Here is a 17,187-nt window from a genome sequence, read left to right as displayed (position 1 = left end):
CCCGCTGGCAATGTTCAGGATTAACTTCTGCGGGATACGCTAACTCCTATTCAACCCAGTTTCCTCAGCGCAAGGCAGCGAAGGCTCCGTCGACCCAACCAGGCAGCGATCTCTCTCACACGACCCAGCGTGTCCATCTGACGGGCTACATTCAATAGATAAAGTTGTAACTGCGTCGTCAGGGATCACGCCTGGATCCCTCGTAATTCCGCTCCTTTCTCTCCAGCCATGGCCGCCGTCCGCACCTATTCCCAATATTGCGAAGTCTACTCCGCCCGCGTCACCCCCTTCAATATTAGCGGAGGTTGATACCCATTTTCCGCTTGATTCCGCAACGCCGTCCACGCTTGTGGACATCGCTCCTGCTACGAAAGATGTTTCGATTTCTGTGGGTTCTTCTGTGTTACCGTCCGTATCTGGCGCAGGTGCCTTGGCTGGTGTATCATCTAGAGCCCATGTGATCACCCCAGTCCTTCCTGATGTTTTCCATCGCGCCTCCATGGACAACTCCCGGAACCAAGAGGTTGACAACAGTGTTCTGAATGGTACTTCGGTGAAATCTTTTGAGCATTCAAATGGACCGCAGCTGCAGTCAAGTTCGCTCTGGGAAGCCCTGTCAGGTCAAGTTACCTCTTCCGCCTCTTCTAGTTCACTTGCAGAGCAGTTATTGAAGGCTATCGCCGGTTTCGCGGGAAGGTCTGTGGACACTATCAGCCCAGTTGCTCATCCCGTAAATATGCAGACCGACAGGGCAAGTATGGGTATTGGGACTTCGGGTCTCAACTTGACACCAGCGGAAGCTACGCTTTCTGCGTCGACCCGTACGACAGCGACGGATAGCTTCGGCGTAGATTGTAGCAGTGACGTACGTATGGAAGATCAAGAGCGCCCTGCGGATACTGTTCAGCATGGTGGCAGTCCCTGTAATATTCAATGCAACCACGATGCGGACGCCAGCACGTCTGAACCTTGGGCTGTTTCTAAACTGCCACATGGCAGCCACTCAGAGGCAAGTGTGAACACAGGTGCGCTATTGACCAGGGAAACCATCACTTATGAGTGACACACCCTCATCTTCCCCCGTAGATCCCCGTCATCCAGTGTCATCGCATCGCTCGTCGCTCCTGTTGACTGACGGCGGACGTGAAAACACTCCGGCTGACAGCCAGCATACACAAGAGGAAGAAGATGTTCTGCAATCACTCCTCCCGACAACGCCAGCTACGGCAATGATGTCCCCTGCGTCAGTCCCTTCGCTCATACTGCCATCGATGACAGCGTCCAGGTGCCCCTCTGTGGTACCACACAGTGGTGCTGTGAGAGACCTTTCGCAGCAAGCTGAAAAGCTGGAAGTATCGTCTGTGCTTCCTGAAAGTGATCCGGCCCCAGACATTCCCGATCCCTATTCGGTAGTTCAGTCAGCGCCGTCGAGAGGGGAACCATCGTCATCGCTGTCCTCCACTTCTTCAACACATGCCCCACTTTCCACACCTCCTTCATCTTTGACACCTATCACAGCCAACAGAGAGCCATCGGAAGCCGAAAGTCTACAAGACGACACGCCACTCTTAGACTACGTTGCCAAGCACTCTCGTGACTTGACCTTGAGCCGAAAGTGCGGTGGCCCGTCGGCTCCGCTATCGGAGTTGATGCAATTGGCGCGGCGCGAATCGCCAGCGAACTATTTGAAAGGTTCCAAGGGGAGGAAGCGAAGACGAGGTAGCCAGCAGGGAACACGGGACGAGGACGTCACTAACAGCACCCACCCATCTTCATCCCAGCCTGCCGTAGGCCCTGGGATGGAGGCTGGTATGATTAACATCGCAGATCTTGAGGGGGTAACGATGTGTGACTCCGAACCTGTAGGGAACGCTATTTCTTTAGCGGAGCACAGCGGGGAGCTTGTCCCTCGTGGGACAGATTCATTGAAAATTATCATCCCTGCTAAAAAGAGAATCAAGATAGGAGAAACATCGATGGTTGAATCGGAAGTTTCTAAATACCAAGGTAGTTCCCCCAACGGTACTTTCAACAGGGATATACGCCCACGATACGTTCTTTTGAACGGGAAAGTGGTCAGGATGGATTCTAATTTGTCCCGGGACAACGGTGGTTTTGACCTGAAATCCACTGCTAGAGCGAAGTATCATCCGCCTAGTGAGACGCCAGCAAGACCAAGAGGCAAGCGGAAGTCGGCAGTTCACGCGAAAGGAACGACGTCGAGACCTTCTCGAAGAAAACTGGCTGATACGATAACGGCGGCGGCACTGCCCGATATGCCTTCCCACCAGAGGACGGTCATTTTACAGTTTTGGCCGGAAATCAAACGATCGTCGGACAGTTGGGAACGACAGGTGCGTTGACTAACCTCTGAGGCTGGACCTACCGTAACGTTTTTGCCATATAATCAGCTCATCCAATGTGACAAGTGCGTACCGAGAGCGACTACCGGATTTTAGCTAATGTTTTTGGTGCAGTTGCGACATGTGGTATCACTATGGGTGCGTTGGTGTAGAAAAGGATGACCCACGACTGGACTCGGAAGCCGCATTCATATGTCCCTTATGTTTGTAAGTTGGACTTCTTGCACGAGTGGATAATGCCTTGTTGACATGGCTGCTTTCTAGTGTTCAAAGTAACTCTTCGTTGCATGATGCAGTTCCTGTTGCTTATAATAGACCTTGCAGTTGCCAGGCGCCAGACCACCAGGAACCGTACAGAGACATGCGCACGACCTGACTGTCCACATGTAGCAGAGGCAGAAGATGGTTTGTACTTTGTCGAACGTCTTGTCGGGCGGGAATCGGTTGGGCAAGCTGGCTACCGCTGGTTGGCGAAATGGGATGGGTAAGTCTTCGGCAGAACCATTGCTCGAGTCTTTCGTATGACTGTTTATCTCGGACCACAGTTACCCGATGAGTGAAGCGAGCTGGATTCCAGAGGGCAATGTCACTGGGCACGCAGACAACTTACTCAAACAATTCGAGGAGGATGCACGCCGTGAGGGATTGGACTTGAGTGAGGAGCTGATAATTCTCAGCGAGGCAGCGGCAGCTGGATGGCCTTGTTAAATCGACGACCAACCTCCACTGGTCAGGACTGTTGCTCACCTTTGCTGCAGGAATATTTCAAACCATTCGATTCAGCTACGTCACGCTTTTTTTTCCATATCGTACTTGTAAAGGTATCACGTTCGCCATGTCTGCTAATCTGCAGGTTCGCTGGCGTTCTCCCGTAGTTAATATTGTACCCAAGTAGCTCATTAGAAGTATGGCGACAAGTCAATTATGATGGTTTTTGATCATAGGTGGACCACGCTTGATTTTTACTCCAGCGAAATTTGCGGAGGACCGTCCACGTGTTTCCCTTGCGCTTGACTTTGGACCGTTGTTGATACTGTGGAGGCGTGTCCGGAGACATACATCATTTTCATTCACTCGCTACTGCTTGACTTCCACGATGCCACCGGTCCCTACTGCAGTTGACCCCGAAAGCTTGGCTCTCATTGAGCTCATCGAGCGACGCCTGAATGATTTGACGACTTTCCAAGTTCCGCATTTAAAGGCGTGTGCGGGACCACTTGCTACGCAACAAAGCCTGGCGGCCGAAATCCGAGAGGATGTTGAAAGGGTGGGGAGGCAAATCGAAGTCCGGTGTTAGCTATATTCACCTCCTATTCAGTACTGACGGGCCATATGACTCAGTGCAGGAGTTGGACGTCCTGGTTGATGACCAGAGAACTGAACGGGCGCGGAGGCAACTGAGAGTACGGGTCGATACATTTCGAAATACCTTGGACAAGTGCGTATCTACAAAGCCCTCTGTTTCTATTACCTCCCGACAATTAAATATTTGCAGACTTCGCAATGATGCTCGAGGAGCGATCCTAGTGTCGAAACGCACTATAGATGCACAGCGGCAGTCCCAACGGGAGGAATTATTTGGTTCACCCTCCTCAACGTCCGAGAAGGTGTTGTCTGGGAATGGCAAAACTAAGTTCGTACAGATGCATTTTGATATTGCATTCATGCTCAAGAACCGGTTGGGAATTTCGGCCCGTTTTCCTGCTTTCTTCTCCGTGGATACAACAGGGAAGATGCGCTTATGACAGCCACAAACAACGTCACCGAGACCCTCCAGAGAACGATGGGTTTGATGCAGAAGGAACTGGAACGTAGTGTCCTTTCTACGCAGCTTATTGGTACGCAGCAGGCATTCTTGCCCCGTGTTTACCATGCAAATTTCGGATTCTCTAACGAAAAATGTCTTCGAAGAATCATCCACCGCGACTCTGCAGTCGACGGCTCAAACTCATGACGGTCTCTCACTCCTGCTCGGTTCCTCCCGTCAGCTCATCAGTGCCCTCGAGAAGACCGACACCCTCGATCGTCTACTTATCATGGCGGCGCTCGTCTTCTTCTGCCTTGTCGTACTCTTCATCTTGGAGCAACGAGTGTTACAGAAGGGCTTCCGAATCGCATTTTGGTGGACTAGGTTCGCAAGCATGCCATGGTGGAATTCTGGGAAAGTGGGTGATGTATCCGCTGTGGAGAAAGCAACTGCTACAGGCGTTGAATCTGTCCTGGCAGTCACGACGGCTTCCGCAGTCATTGCCGCTTCCGCGACGTCTCTGACGCTTCCTGCGACACTGTTGAGTTTTACGGAGACGAGGACTCCGATGCCAGTGGCGGATGGGTCGATACCAGTTACCACCTACGACGCGGTCACAAGCGCAACCGACACCCTCTTCCCAAACGACCCTGCTTTTGAATCTGGATCTGCGCCTAGTGAGCCTCCAGTACGGGCCACCGGCCTAGTAAGCTCTGCCCGAGACGAGCTGTAGTTTCCTTTACCCTTTTATCGGGATGTCATTCGCGCGTAGTCCTTCATGTAAAGCTTCAGTGGCTTCCAAAACACAGCGAAATGCATTCCTAAACTATTACAATTCGCGTACATCCAGAAGAAAAAACAGTCAACTTTCATGAACTCGTGAACTTATGTAAGAAAAATTAGTACTATGCAACAAATCAATGAACACAATTCAGTCGTAAACGCCTACTCGTTGCAACCCTTAAAATTTATCCATGTCCACCGGAGCCTCGGAGACCTCCAAGTGTCCTTTGGCGTCCATCTGAGTGCCCTCAGTCGTTGCCAAGACACCGTGCGAGGAGTTAGCTTCCACTTCCGCAGGACCGAGACCCCTCTTGCGTCCGCTTCCCTCCACTTCTGCTGAGCCTTCACTGGCAGCACTAGCCCACGCTTCTGAATCATCGGGGATCCACACCGCACGCTGGGGCCTAGACACTGCGGGATGAGCAAAGCCATAATCAAGAGCACCATCCGACAATTTCTGGAAGTAGTAGTCGTCGAGCTCTTGTTCTTCGCGTTCCCTATCGTCGTCAGTGGTGTTATCGCCCTTGGTAGCCTTCCACTTGTTGCTACTGGAAGCATCCGCGGAGGTGGACGCGCGTGCATCGCTGGGGGCGGGTTCCTCAAGATCGGTGGCTGTCTTATCGGCGATGCTAAGTGGCAGAGCGCTGATAAGTGGCTCGTAAGATTCGTTGATAATAATGTGGTAGCCAGCCTGCCACAGAAGTCAGTCAAAAAACCAGACGTCGACAACAGGAAACCCACTGTCAACGCGATGAGAACCACCATGATTACTCCCTCCGGAATAGCGGATTGCTTCCCAGACGAATCCTGTGCTAGGAAGAACAGCGCACAAAGGCAGATCTAACATGGATAACGTCAATTCTGATCCGACAGATGAGCTCAAGACTGAAAGGCGGACCTGCTGTACATACAAGCCCACAAATACGTGTTGGATCGCTCGGGGGAAGAAGAGTCCACCCGTATCCAGTTGGGGAGGTTGAGTGTATTGATACAGGAACAAGTATTTGTAGAGGAGGTAGAAGAGGAAGAAGGTGACTACGGAAAATCCGTTGATGATCGGGGAGATGACAGAGTAAGCGAAAGCTGGGAGTGACAAAGATCAGGTGACGATTTAACACGAGAGATTGTGGAGGAACAGATCATGACGTTAGTTTGTGCTCGACGCAAGGAATCGAGATAACCCACTAATGACGGTCAGCAATGTAATCGAAGGGAACAACGTGCCCCACGCAACACTCCTCGGCCCGAACTTGATGTCGTATATGGAACGGGGGGTACTTCCCAGAATGAACAGCTTGACATAGTACAACACGAGTTGGACAACAGCCAGAAAACTGCCTGCCACCCCGGAAAGTCCCTGTAGGACAATAAACCTGAGAGAGTAAAGACATTAGGCACTGTAATGCAGCACAGAAGCCGTGGTTTGACATACGTGAGGAAGAAGGTGGACGCCTGAGGAAGATTCGCCGCCAACAAAGTTGCCACAGAACTCGGGTTCTGCAAAAGCGACGGGAGTGCAGCAATAATACCGGAACTCAAGGTTACAATTAGGAATGAGTGCTAGAAGCCGGGGCCATCAGTATCATACATGACCAAGCCCAGGAGCGGAAAACCTACAATAACTTGGAAAATGAAAAACCGTGTCATCAAGCTCAGTTCCAGGCCAGTACGCGTTGGGATACCCTGGAAGCTCCCTAGCATGCGGAGAACTATGGGGAGTAGCATGTTTAGGACGGCGAGCAACACCGGGGGCAAGATACCCTGAATTATCCCGATAACTGGCGAAGGAATCGTACACAGCCATGCAAGCCAGCTAGCACGAACACAGAGCCCGTGGATGTTAGAGATGATACCAACGAAGGCAACGGGAATCGCCCAGAATATGATCAAGGCAGCAGTAGCTGCGTAACTGATCGCCATTCGAACACGTTTCTCATATGGATTCATTGCAAGGTTACCCCAGATGATGTCCACCGGAGAGACTTCGAGGTAACGATCGGCCATACGGTAAGGGTCGTGATGTGTCAGCATGCGGTACGCCATGTGCGCGGCAATCTGTTTCTTGAAAGTGATAAAGGCCGAGTTGAGAGGAGGGTACGTTTGAACAGGTAAATCTTCACGGGTGATCCTGCCATCTCCGTCAACGTCATCCGGTGCAGGCAGGTTCGATTGTTCTACGAGAACCTGACGAGCTTCGCGGAGTTGAGTAGTGCAAATGACGATCTCGTTGCGAGCCCACTCTATGGTGTCGACCTTTTCGCCAATAAAGGGAAGGGAGAATGGAAGAAAACGAGGAGGGAGGCGATGGGTGGGACGCTTTGCTTTTGGAACGAGCCTTTCCGCCAGGGCAACATCACGTTCAGCCTGGTCCGGATTGATGTTATAGGCTTCGTCGACTTTCTCTCCCCCCTTCAACTTCTTATTACGGATCTTGATGGCAGTGCGAATCAAGTTTGTTTCTGCAGATTCCAGCTTTTTGCATGCCGACAGGCGACGGTCATAGACAGCAGGTAGATCTTTTAAGTTTCTGTGAAGACAAAAAAGTCAGCTGAACTCTTGCGATAAGTTTGTCAATGCGCCCCAAACGCACGTGGACTCACCGGTTTAGCCAAACCTTCTTCACCCCACCTGGAAGGTGGGAGTATAACTGCTCTAGAGCCTTCTCTGAGAGAAACTTAGCTGGGATGCCGGTGACCAAAACCGTATTGGCCTGCGAGGAACGAGAATGCTTGGGGTCGACGAGATGGAGTTGGCGAACAGTCACAAAGTGGCGCATTTCGCGCTTGATATTCCAATAGATCCAAACTGAATAAGGAAATCAGTAAAATAGAAGAAGCATCCATGAGGCAGATGCATAAATACTCACAAGTAAACAGGTAGGCACAAACCAAGTGTCCAGCGTACCGTGGTTGATTGGATGGAGATACATTACCAAACGTGAACAGATCAAGACCAGTTTTCCCAGCAACAGAGTTGTTGGCTGAGGTGAGAGGTAGGAGTACAGCCCAAGATATGATCCATATAGGCAAAAGGATGCGGACCATCATCCGGAGGAATCGTACAAAAAGATAAGCATCTGGTCCATTAACGCGTTCGACATCACGATAGTCGGATTTGAAGAGGGCGATAGGCCAAGAGAATAAACCACCATTGAAAGGTTTGACGCGTTGGCTGCGAACGAGGGTTCAAATTGAAACGAGGCAAAGTGGTGTAGTCAAAACATACTTTTCGATCGGGTGAATTGTGCGGGGCTCGTATATTTGTTTGAAATATGGACGTAGCAGCGTAAAGATAACGATCTCAGCTCCAAAGACTGCCGCGTTGAATACCAACGCAGTGACGAAGGTAGCCGTGGAAGCCGAAGTCGCCACCTGCTGTGAGGTGCTAGACCTGGGGACAAATGCGAAGTGAACAATGGCAAGAAAAACGACGGAAAAAAAGTACCTACATCGCTGCCGCAGGGGAGAGGATAGACAGAAACGAGTGGAAGGAGCAAGTGGGTCAATGAAATACTCGAGCAAGGCAGCCAAACTCAAACCAAGCAACACGTTGCCATAAACGGGTAGTCGTTTTCCGACGTCATCAGATACTCCGGCAATCAGTGCGTGAGCACGTGCCACTTGACGCAATAACATCGGTTAGTCCCGATCCTCGGTTCGCTCTTCTCCCTGGCCAATGACCAGTGTGACAGCTTTACTGCTGCAAGCCCCCGAAATTCACCACCGAGATGACCCCCACCCATGCGACCCGTGCTACCCGCCACCTCGTATATTTCTTGAGATAAAGATACTAAGTAACATGTAGTACCCACTCCTGCAGGTGGTGTCGTCTACTTCAGCTTTGAGGGTTAGGTTTGGTTTGTGCTGTCAGAACGTCAGGGTGCAAGGTTCTAGCCTAGGTACGGAGACTGCTAATCTATTTTCGTACCCAGCACCAATACCTACATTCAATCACACCAGTGTAAAACCTTGAATAAACCACAACATTTGATTGTCAGTTTTGATGCAATCTGCATGCTTATGACGCTGCATCTGTAACATTAAACAAACAAAAATAAAATAGCCGATTGCGCGACTTTTGCAGCACTGCGCAACTTAAAAACAGTGACCCGCAATTTTTGCAGTCACCCCTCCATTTTTTTTTTCGAGTGGATCAATAAGACGTTTTATCATAATATGAAGATACCCATACTACAGCTCAGAGATCTGACTACCTCGAGTAGACCTGTGGCAGACGGAAGTATAAGTAGGACAAGGAAGAGCGTGGGGGGCGTGTCCTCAGAGCCTTGCGTTAACTGCGTGGAGGACGCATTCTCTGCGCCGCGCTTCTCGTACACCTTCTGGAAAAGGCCTAGCGAAACTTGTTGAGTCTCGCCGATCTTCTCCTCGATTTGCTCGGCAGTGACAGAAGCATCGCCGGGAGGCCTTTCGAGGCCAATTCACTAAGTTCGCCAGCGAGTTTCGACACCTTCTCCCTCTCGGCAGCATCAAGCTGCTCCTTGAACTCGTTCATTGCTATCACAGGTGCGAATCAATGCGGGAAAGTGAAGCACCATGTAGTAAATACGTACCCTTCTCTGTGTCGACACAGACTGACTCGCCCTTGTTTGCTTCCTCGATGAGTTCCCAACGGGCCTTATCCACATCGGCATACTTCTCAGCGTCAGAGATCATGCACTCAATGTCCTTGTCGCTCAGACCTGACAAAGACGCGATCGTCATAGACTGATCCTTGTTGGTTGCCTTATCCTTGGCGGTGACGTGGACGATATCATCTACAAGGGATGAGGAAATTATCTGAAGACCTGTATAAAAGACATACCAGCATCGATGTCGAAAGTGATCTCAATTTGAGAGACGCCCTTCGGGGCCGGAATACCGACGAGATTGAAGTTGTCAAGGAGTTTGTTGTCCCTGACGAGTTCACGTTCACCCTGGAAAATCTTGTCCTCAATGGCGGTCTGGCCATCGGCAGCGGTAGAGAAAACTTGCGACTTCTTCGTTGGGATGGTCGTACTGCGGTTGATGAGTTTTGTCATGATACCATCGAAAGTCTCAATGCCGAGGGAGAGTGGGGTGATGTCGAGAAGTAGAATGTCGGTGACATTTCCGGCGAGAACACCACCCTGGATAGCAGCACTAATGGCAACGGCTTCATCAGGATCGACACCTTTACTCGGCTCACGACTGAAGATCGACTTCACGGACTCACCGACCTTAGGCATGCGGGTCATACCACCAACGAGGAAGACTTCGTTCACCTCACTAGACTTGACTCCAGCATCGGACAACGCTTTCTTGCAGGGATCAACGGTACGTTGGATCAGAGGGCCGGTAAGGGTCTCAAATTGAGTGCGGTTCAACTTCAAGTTGATGTACTTTGGACCGGTTGCGTCCGTGGTGATGAATGGCAAGTTAATTTCGGTCTGCGTCGTGGATGATAATTCAATCTTGGCCTTTTCGGCAGCCTCACGAATGCGCTGAATGGCCATGCAGTCTTGATTGAGGTCAATGCTCGACTCTTTCTTGAATTCGTTGAGGATGTGGGTAACAAGAGCGATGTCAAAGTCCTCGCCACCAAAGTGGGTGTCTCCATTGGTGGACTTGACCTTGAAGACTCCTTTGTGCATCTCCAGGATGGAGATATCAAAAGTACCACCGCCAAGATCGTACATGGCAATCACTGATGATTCGGTACGATCAAGGCCATATGCCAGTGCCGCGGCCGCCGGCTCGTTGATGACTCGAAGAACCTCAAGGCCAGTGATTTGACCAGCGTCCTTGGTGGCCTGCCGTTGCGCATCGTTAAAGTATGCGGGGACCGTAATGACCGCATGACTAATAATAGTAGTCAACACTGGGGGACTCCTAACTAGTATACGCGCAACTTACTTGACTTTCTTGTTGAGATACTGCCTGGCGGTCTCACGCATCTTGGTAAGTACCATGGATGATAACTCCTCAGCACTCTAGAAAGTATATTAGTTCTCTTACTGATCCAGAGGGGTGAAAAGGCATACGAATTGTTGTCTCTCGCCACCGATGTCAACCTCGACAGCTGGTCGAGCATCTTGAACACCCTGCAGATGATATAAGATGCTTTCCTATTTAACAATTGTCGCATGTACTAACCAGTGCTTCATGTCCTCCTGGACCTCCACGTCCTTGAACTTGCGGCCGATCAAGCGCTTAAATGTGAAGACAGTTCTGGTGGCGAGTGGACCAATGGATGGAGCTTGGTGCGGTGAAGGGCAAGAGCAGTGAATTTCTGTATCTTGGTCTTCAAGCCGGACGAGGATGGGGGCAACTCCGGGCAAGCGAAAAAGCAGGTGATAAAATGAGTACGAAGAGGCATCAAATTGAAACATGTTCATGGCTGTAGTATTCGTCTTGTCATGCGATGGGCTGTGTCGGTGGTGGTTTCGACGAAAATATGATATGGGAATCCAATGTCGACCGCAGGTGCCCGCACTCGCACTGGTAGTTGGTACATAGCAAGTCGTGTTGCGGTATATCCGTCTTCCTCGGGCTCCTTGGCACTTGCATCGTTGGTAGTCTTGCATGGATTCACGACGACGAGGGCAGTGGAGCTGATTCTAGTGCAAGGTAAGTCCGCACCTGTGGGCCCGTGACCGTGGGAAATGGTGTCGCACTACTGAGACAGTGGCGACACACCAGCAATGTCGATGCCGTGGACATGAGCTCCATCGCCCAGCTAGCGTTCCTGCCCCTTCCACAGCCCAGCCTTGGTAGATGGCCAGCTAATATCCAGACCGCTCATGGAACCATCAAGAAAGTGTACGATCAAGCTCTTTATGTCCTGCGATCTGATAGTTTTCCGGATCCCACTCGGGTTTCATTCCACATAGACGCACTCACTTCAACTGCACTTCCCATCCTCGAAGCACTTATCCCTAGTGGTGCTAGTCATGAGGACGAATCTCTGCCTCAGGAGTGGTTGGTGGGTGTCGCAAGGCTCATTGGGCAGGCAGTGCAAGATCTTCGGGACGTGGCACAGGTTGTTAATATGTTGTATGTCCGATTTTCTGTCGGTGAATGGCGCTTGACTTCTTTTCAAGTGAATGGCGAGAGGTTAGTATACCTGAGCTTGTAACGGAGTCCAAGAATGGTCGGCGCGGACGGCCTCAGAAGTCTGTATGCCCTGACTTCCTTACTGAGGTTGTCACCGATAATAGCCGTCACATCAGTCTCAGTGAACTTGCTCGCATCCTAGGCATTAGCCGCATGACACTCTGGCGAACTATGCGGAAACATGGCCTGAAGCGGAGCTACACCGTATTGAGCAACGATGACTTGGATGTAGTTGTGAGGGCGTTCAAGAAACACAAACCAGAGTCTGGATTCCGCTATTTACTCGGACACTTACGCCATCATGGGATTCGAGTCCAACAAAAACGAATATGGCAGTCATTGTCTCGCGTTGATAGACTAGGTCAGCGGTTACGTGAACATCGTGTTATAAAACGCAGGGTGTATCGTGTCAAGAGGTCAAATGCGCTCTGGCACATTGACGGACACCACAAACTCATCCGATGGGGATTTGTGGTCCATGGAATTATTGATGGTTACTGTCGAACGGTGTGTCGCAGCGCTTACTGACATGTTTGATTGACCTTACGCTTTCAACAGATTACTGGTTTATGTGCCAGTACAGACAACCTCGCATCAACCGTTTTCAATGTATTCCTCAATGCACAGGCAGAGTATGGAATGCCATCACGTATGAGAGGTGATCGTGGTGGTGAAAATATCGACGTGGCTACATACATGGTAGCTGTCCGAGGTCCCAACCGTGGATCATTTATGTGGGGATCGTAAGTCACAACTACGCGCCAATGGCTGTCTTTTTGATGTCATGTACTACAGGTCTACCCGAAACTCGAGGATTGAACGCGTGTGGGTCGAAGTTGGAACTCAATTTGTACGCCGCTGGCGGGGATTTTTTTCTCGGTGTGAAAGACTTCACTGCCTTAATCCTGGTGACAGCAGTCACCTGTGGCTCATTCAAAGGCTCTTTCTTCGGGAAATTAATGATGATTGTGAGGACTTCCAGTGCGAATGGAACCTTCATCCAATTAGCGGGCCAACGACCAATAATAAAAGTCCACAGGTGTGTGAAGCATATCATTTTAAGGATGGGCCGCACTCAATTTTACTGACATATCCACAGGATTTACGGCTTATCAGTAATGTCACGCTAGGAGAATACTACGACGAATATGAGGGGATCCATCCCCTCACTATTGAGCGATATTATGGCGTTCACGGCCATGTACGGGTTCGGCGGAATGGCCAAACGGGTGCGGGCCATTGCCCCGACGAGGAGCCAGAGGCCGATGACGAAGAAATTGCCACAAACGAACATAATGGTATTCTGAGAAGGGTTGGAGCTGACCTCCAGGAGCAAGTGCGCCATGAAGCAGTGGAAGTTCCTGGCAAAGGATCACCTTTCGCATGTGTCAAAGACGAGGCAGAATTTTGGTCAGTGCTTGACCGCGTTGTCATTGAAGATATCACACCAGCAGGGTATGGAGATGATCATGGGTCAGAAGGTGATGAATCAACAGAGGAGCACATCGCAATTGGTCGGCAGGGAACACGGTTTGTTACAGTATCATTAGCAGAGCCCATATGGGCAAGACGGGCAAAAACCTGGTGTCAGGCACTCGCCGTTCTAACTCTCTTCGATGCAGATGGTTATTTTTGATCCCCCCCTAGTCATACATGCAATGTATTTACTGTACATATGGTCATGGTCAATTCAGTGGTTGTCGAGTTGAGCACAAGCACAACACTACCGGCTTAGTCAACATTAGACAGACACATCAGAACTCAGAGTCCTGCCTCGAGCTTCAGTCTTCACTCACTCCTTCTCTCGTTGCCGGTAGTTGGTCCAATCCCTCCATGCCAGATGTCGACGAGCGGCTCTGCTGCTATTTCGATGAGAACGGAAAACAATGCAGTTGCAGGATGTTTACCGCACCTGCCAACAAGAATGCACGTTATCACTGTCGTGAGTGCACGCATGGTTTCAGTAATCACCCGGAAGCACAATTTAGCAACAAATCCCCGAAATTGACTATGGATGTAAAGGTAGAGCCTGCAACCGGCAACCGGCTTTTGGATGTGTTCCATCAACGGAAGACATCTCGCACTATGGAGTTGCCTAACTCCCTCCAGCATGTGCGTGAAGAGGTCCTGAAAGGATTCCGTGCTGGTAGCAGTGGGACACAACGAGTTACATCAACTAAAATTAAGGTGCGTTGGACCACTTCCTAAGCCAGTGTCCATACTCCAATATTGATGATCACAGAAACCTAACTCTACTGGGAAGCGGGTCCCATCTGGTAACCATGATGGGTCCCAGCAGGATGTTTTAGTTGGAACGTGGCTACTACTGATCAATGCATTGGATGAGGTATGTGCTATTGAACTAGCTCCTAACAAGTATTAATCACAGATATACAGGCAGGTGAATTGATCCAGACAAAACCACTGTCGAGAACAGAAATGTACACAGCAGAACATCGGCAGTGTGTGCACACTGGTGCCAATGCGGCCAAATTCGCATTCCGGCGGGACTGGACTCACGACGATGTCGACAAGTACCTCAGAGAACACGTTTTCCCGCGTCCGATGGAGTATGCACTTATGCACAAGAAGGGTAAAAGTAAGGCGAGCTGTTGTTGGAAACTCGCCTTCAAGGAGAAACAACGATTCGGACTCGCAGTGACCGAGGACCTTCCGACTGGCCAGGATCTATTCTACTATCGAGGACGGTTTAAATGTGGCACAGATTCGAGCATAATTATAGGTATGAGTTATGCCTTCCACCTGTTAAACTACTAATATATCAACACAGCATTGTGCGGTCATGTCCCGGAAGAGGAATATGCGTCTTGGGGTCTAAGACAGCATCAGGAGAGTAGTGAATTCCAGCCAGCAAAGCTTCGAGAGAGTAGCGACTCCATCCCTCCAGCAGCCTCAAGTGAAGACTCCGAAGACAAACGGACAATATTTGAATCCATGATGCGGAAGCAGGGACGCAGTCAGCACCCTGGTACGATGACCAGAACCCTGTTCTAATCACAGCTGACCTCTGAATTTTCCCCTCTGTGCAGACCAACCAAAAGGGAAACGAGGCCGATATCAATCACCGGTAATCGAGATCGAGAGTTCAACTGACTCTACTCAGCCACCGCCCAGCACCCAAGTTCCTCGCATCCATGGTGGATCCATCAGGCCATCAACACGTAAGTCCCATTTCTTTGTTTTTGACATGTGCTCACACCGCAACAGTTTTTCTCCCATCAGGCGACAGTGACTTATTGGATGTGGCTGACCTCCCGACTCAATTGAAGGGTCTCTCGGTTTCTCCACCTCCACCCACATTCGTTGGCCAGGCGCCTCTCGCCACTGTGAATCGCTATGTCTCGTTGCCCCCCAAATTTTTACAGGATCTTGATCCCTTTGGATCACTGGTCAACTCCCCCCTCTTACACCCGTATGTAAATCCGTGGTCACCTGATTATTTCCTTGGTGCGGCCGACTACTTTTGATTTGGAGGTAACATGCTATTGAGTATGAATGGTCATCCACTTACATCTAACCGTAATCCACATTCATGTCTATGGAATTTTGAGGTACCACCCACATTCGTTTAATCAGCATTCATGTCGACGCAGTTACATCCTGTAATCACTTGTCCCCAGCATCAATATACCGTTGATCTCGAGGCTTAGCCCTCTTCGCAAATATTGTTGTGGTTTGTTTACTCCTGTCAGCGGAGCCAGCCACATGTCCTGCTCGTCGACGCAAGTCCAATCCCTCTGCAAAGTGATGGATGACCAAACCCAAACCATGCCCATGCGACGACATCACATGTTCTACTACGAAGACGGAACCCATATCTTCCAGGTGAGTTACCTAGCATCGTAGTAACATCTATCAGGCTGTTTACAATACATCCAGGCTCAAAGTTCACTATTCAAAGTCCATAAGAGTGTTCTCTCCGACAAATCCATCGCCTTTAAGTCTATGTTTGCTGCACAAGACAGTACCGGACTTCCCCAAACTGATGGACACAGCGACGAAAAACCAATTATTGTGCCTGATCAAGTCTCCGACCTAGGATTTGAACTGTTTCTGTCCGTGTGCTACAACAAGTAGGTCGATCCGTATGCTGCCATTGAAAATATGCTATATATTGATGTTGTTATTTCAGATGGCGCCCAGATACTTCACAGGCATCCGAGACCACCCTTCTTCAGCTCCTTGAGCTTAGTCGCATGTATGAGTCCAAGGACGTCCGTGAACACGCCATCAAGCAACTCGCCTCTCGCCGCTATACCATCAAACCTATCACACTGATCTCCATTGCCCTAAAATATCATATCAAGGACATCTTCTGTTACGCATTCAGACGGCTCATCCCAAAGCCTATAAACGAACTCAACCACGCCGATTATGAGCTTCTTACTGTCCCTGTATGGATGACGCTCCTCAGAGTCAAGGAGCGACTCGAACTCCACCGCCGTATTGTGGCATGTGAGCCACCACCTATGGTGCATTCGCCGTGTTGCCAGGACCACAAGAGGTGTGTTGACGACTGGCGCCAAGTATGGTGGAATGGCATGGGCCGGTACTTGCTTGATGGTCGTAGTCCTCAGCCATACAACTCTGCGGTCAAGCAATTTGAAGGTCTTAGCTATGGGAGTGTCGACCCCGAGTGTTGGAGAGTGATGCTCGCTCTTGTCAAGGAGGGGAAGGCATTTCAGCACGAAGATGATCTCATTTACCGCACAGCTCGGGGACTGGCAGAGTACTTGATCCACGAACCCTTCTTCGGCGATGATATAGACATGTGATCCTACAGTTGTACATCTAGTGTCGTGGCCATCCACCCAAAAAATCACAGGCCATATATATTTAAAGTATTAATGACTGCAAAAGTTGCGGGTCACTGTCTTTAAGTTGCGCAGTGCTGTAAAAGTTGCGCAATCGCCTGTTTTATTTTGTTTGTTAATGTTACAGATGCAGCGTCATACATGCTTGTTGCATTTTGTCGCAAATTTATTTGGTCCGTTGTCACGTGCCCCCATTGTAAGCAGCATGTAATGGACCACTTGCCATTATAATGGTCAGGTTTGGCTAGATTATAGCAAATATGTGATATTTTATCTAAGATATAGTGCAAATGTGTAAAATATTATGTACAAATACCCATTTTTGGCAATCTTTCAATGACACATGGGTGGCATTGGCATGGCTTATA

General features: G+C 49.9%; 2 protein-coding genes across 2 annotated transcripts; one reads left to right on the top strand and one right to left on the bottom strand.

Annotated features, from left to right (window-relative positions):
- Positions 1 to 9,243: 9,243 nt before the first annotated feature.
- Positions 9,244 to 11,266, bottom strand: F5J12DRAFT_900592 (heat shock protein 70 family; the record flags this gene model as incomplete). The annotated part of the gene is made up of 6 exons (XM_051748195.1): positions 9,244 to 9,407; positions 9,464 to 9,667; positions 9,715 to 10,730; positions 10,785 to 10,861; positions 10,913 to 10,972; positions 11,021 to 11,266. 6 exons carry the CDS (start codon positions 11,264 to 11,266, stop codon positions 9,244 to 9,246), a joined length of 1,767 nt encoding a protein of 588 aa, XP_051594042.1.
- A 2,371-nt stretch (positions 11,267 to 13,637) lies between these two features.
- Positions 13,638 to 14,762, top strand: F5J12DRAFT_731104 (uncharacterized protein; the record flags this gene model as incomplete). The annotated part of the gene is made up of 3 exons (XM_051741959.1): positions 13,638 to 14,108; positions 14,281 to 14,331; positions 14,448 to 14,762. The coding sequence occupies 3 exons, from the start codon at positions 13,638 to 13,640 to the stop codon at positions 14,760 to 14,762; spliced, it is 837 nt and encodes a 278-aa protein (XP_051594041.1).
- Between the last annotated feature and the right edge of the window lie 2,425 nt (positions 14,763 to 17,187).

The sequence above is a fragment of the Pisolithus orientalis genome, assembly GCF_024613125.1.
Source record: "Pisolithus orientalis strain OTSU chromosome Unknown F5J12scaffold_250, whole genome shotgun sequence".
Taxonomy (NCBI): domain Eukaryota; kingdom Fungi; phylum Basidiomycota; class Agaricomycetes; order Boletales; family Pisolithaceae; genus Pisolithus; species Pisolithus orientalis.
Note: the sequence above shows the minus strand (reverse complement) of the source record. Positions and strands in the feature narration are given on the sequence as shown.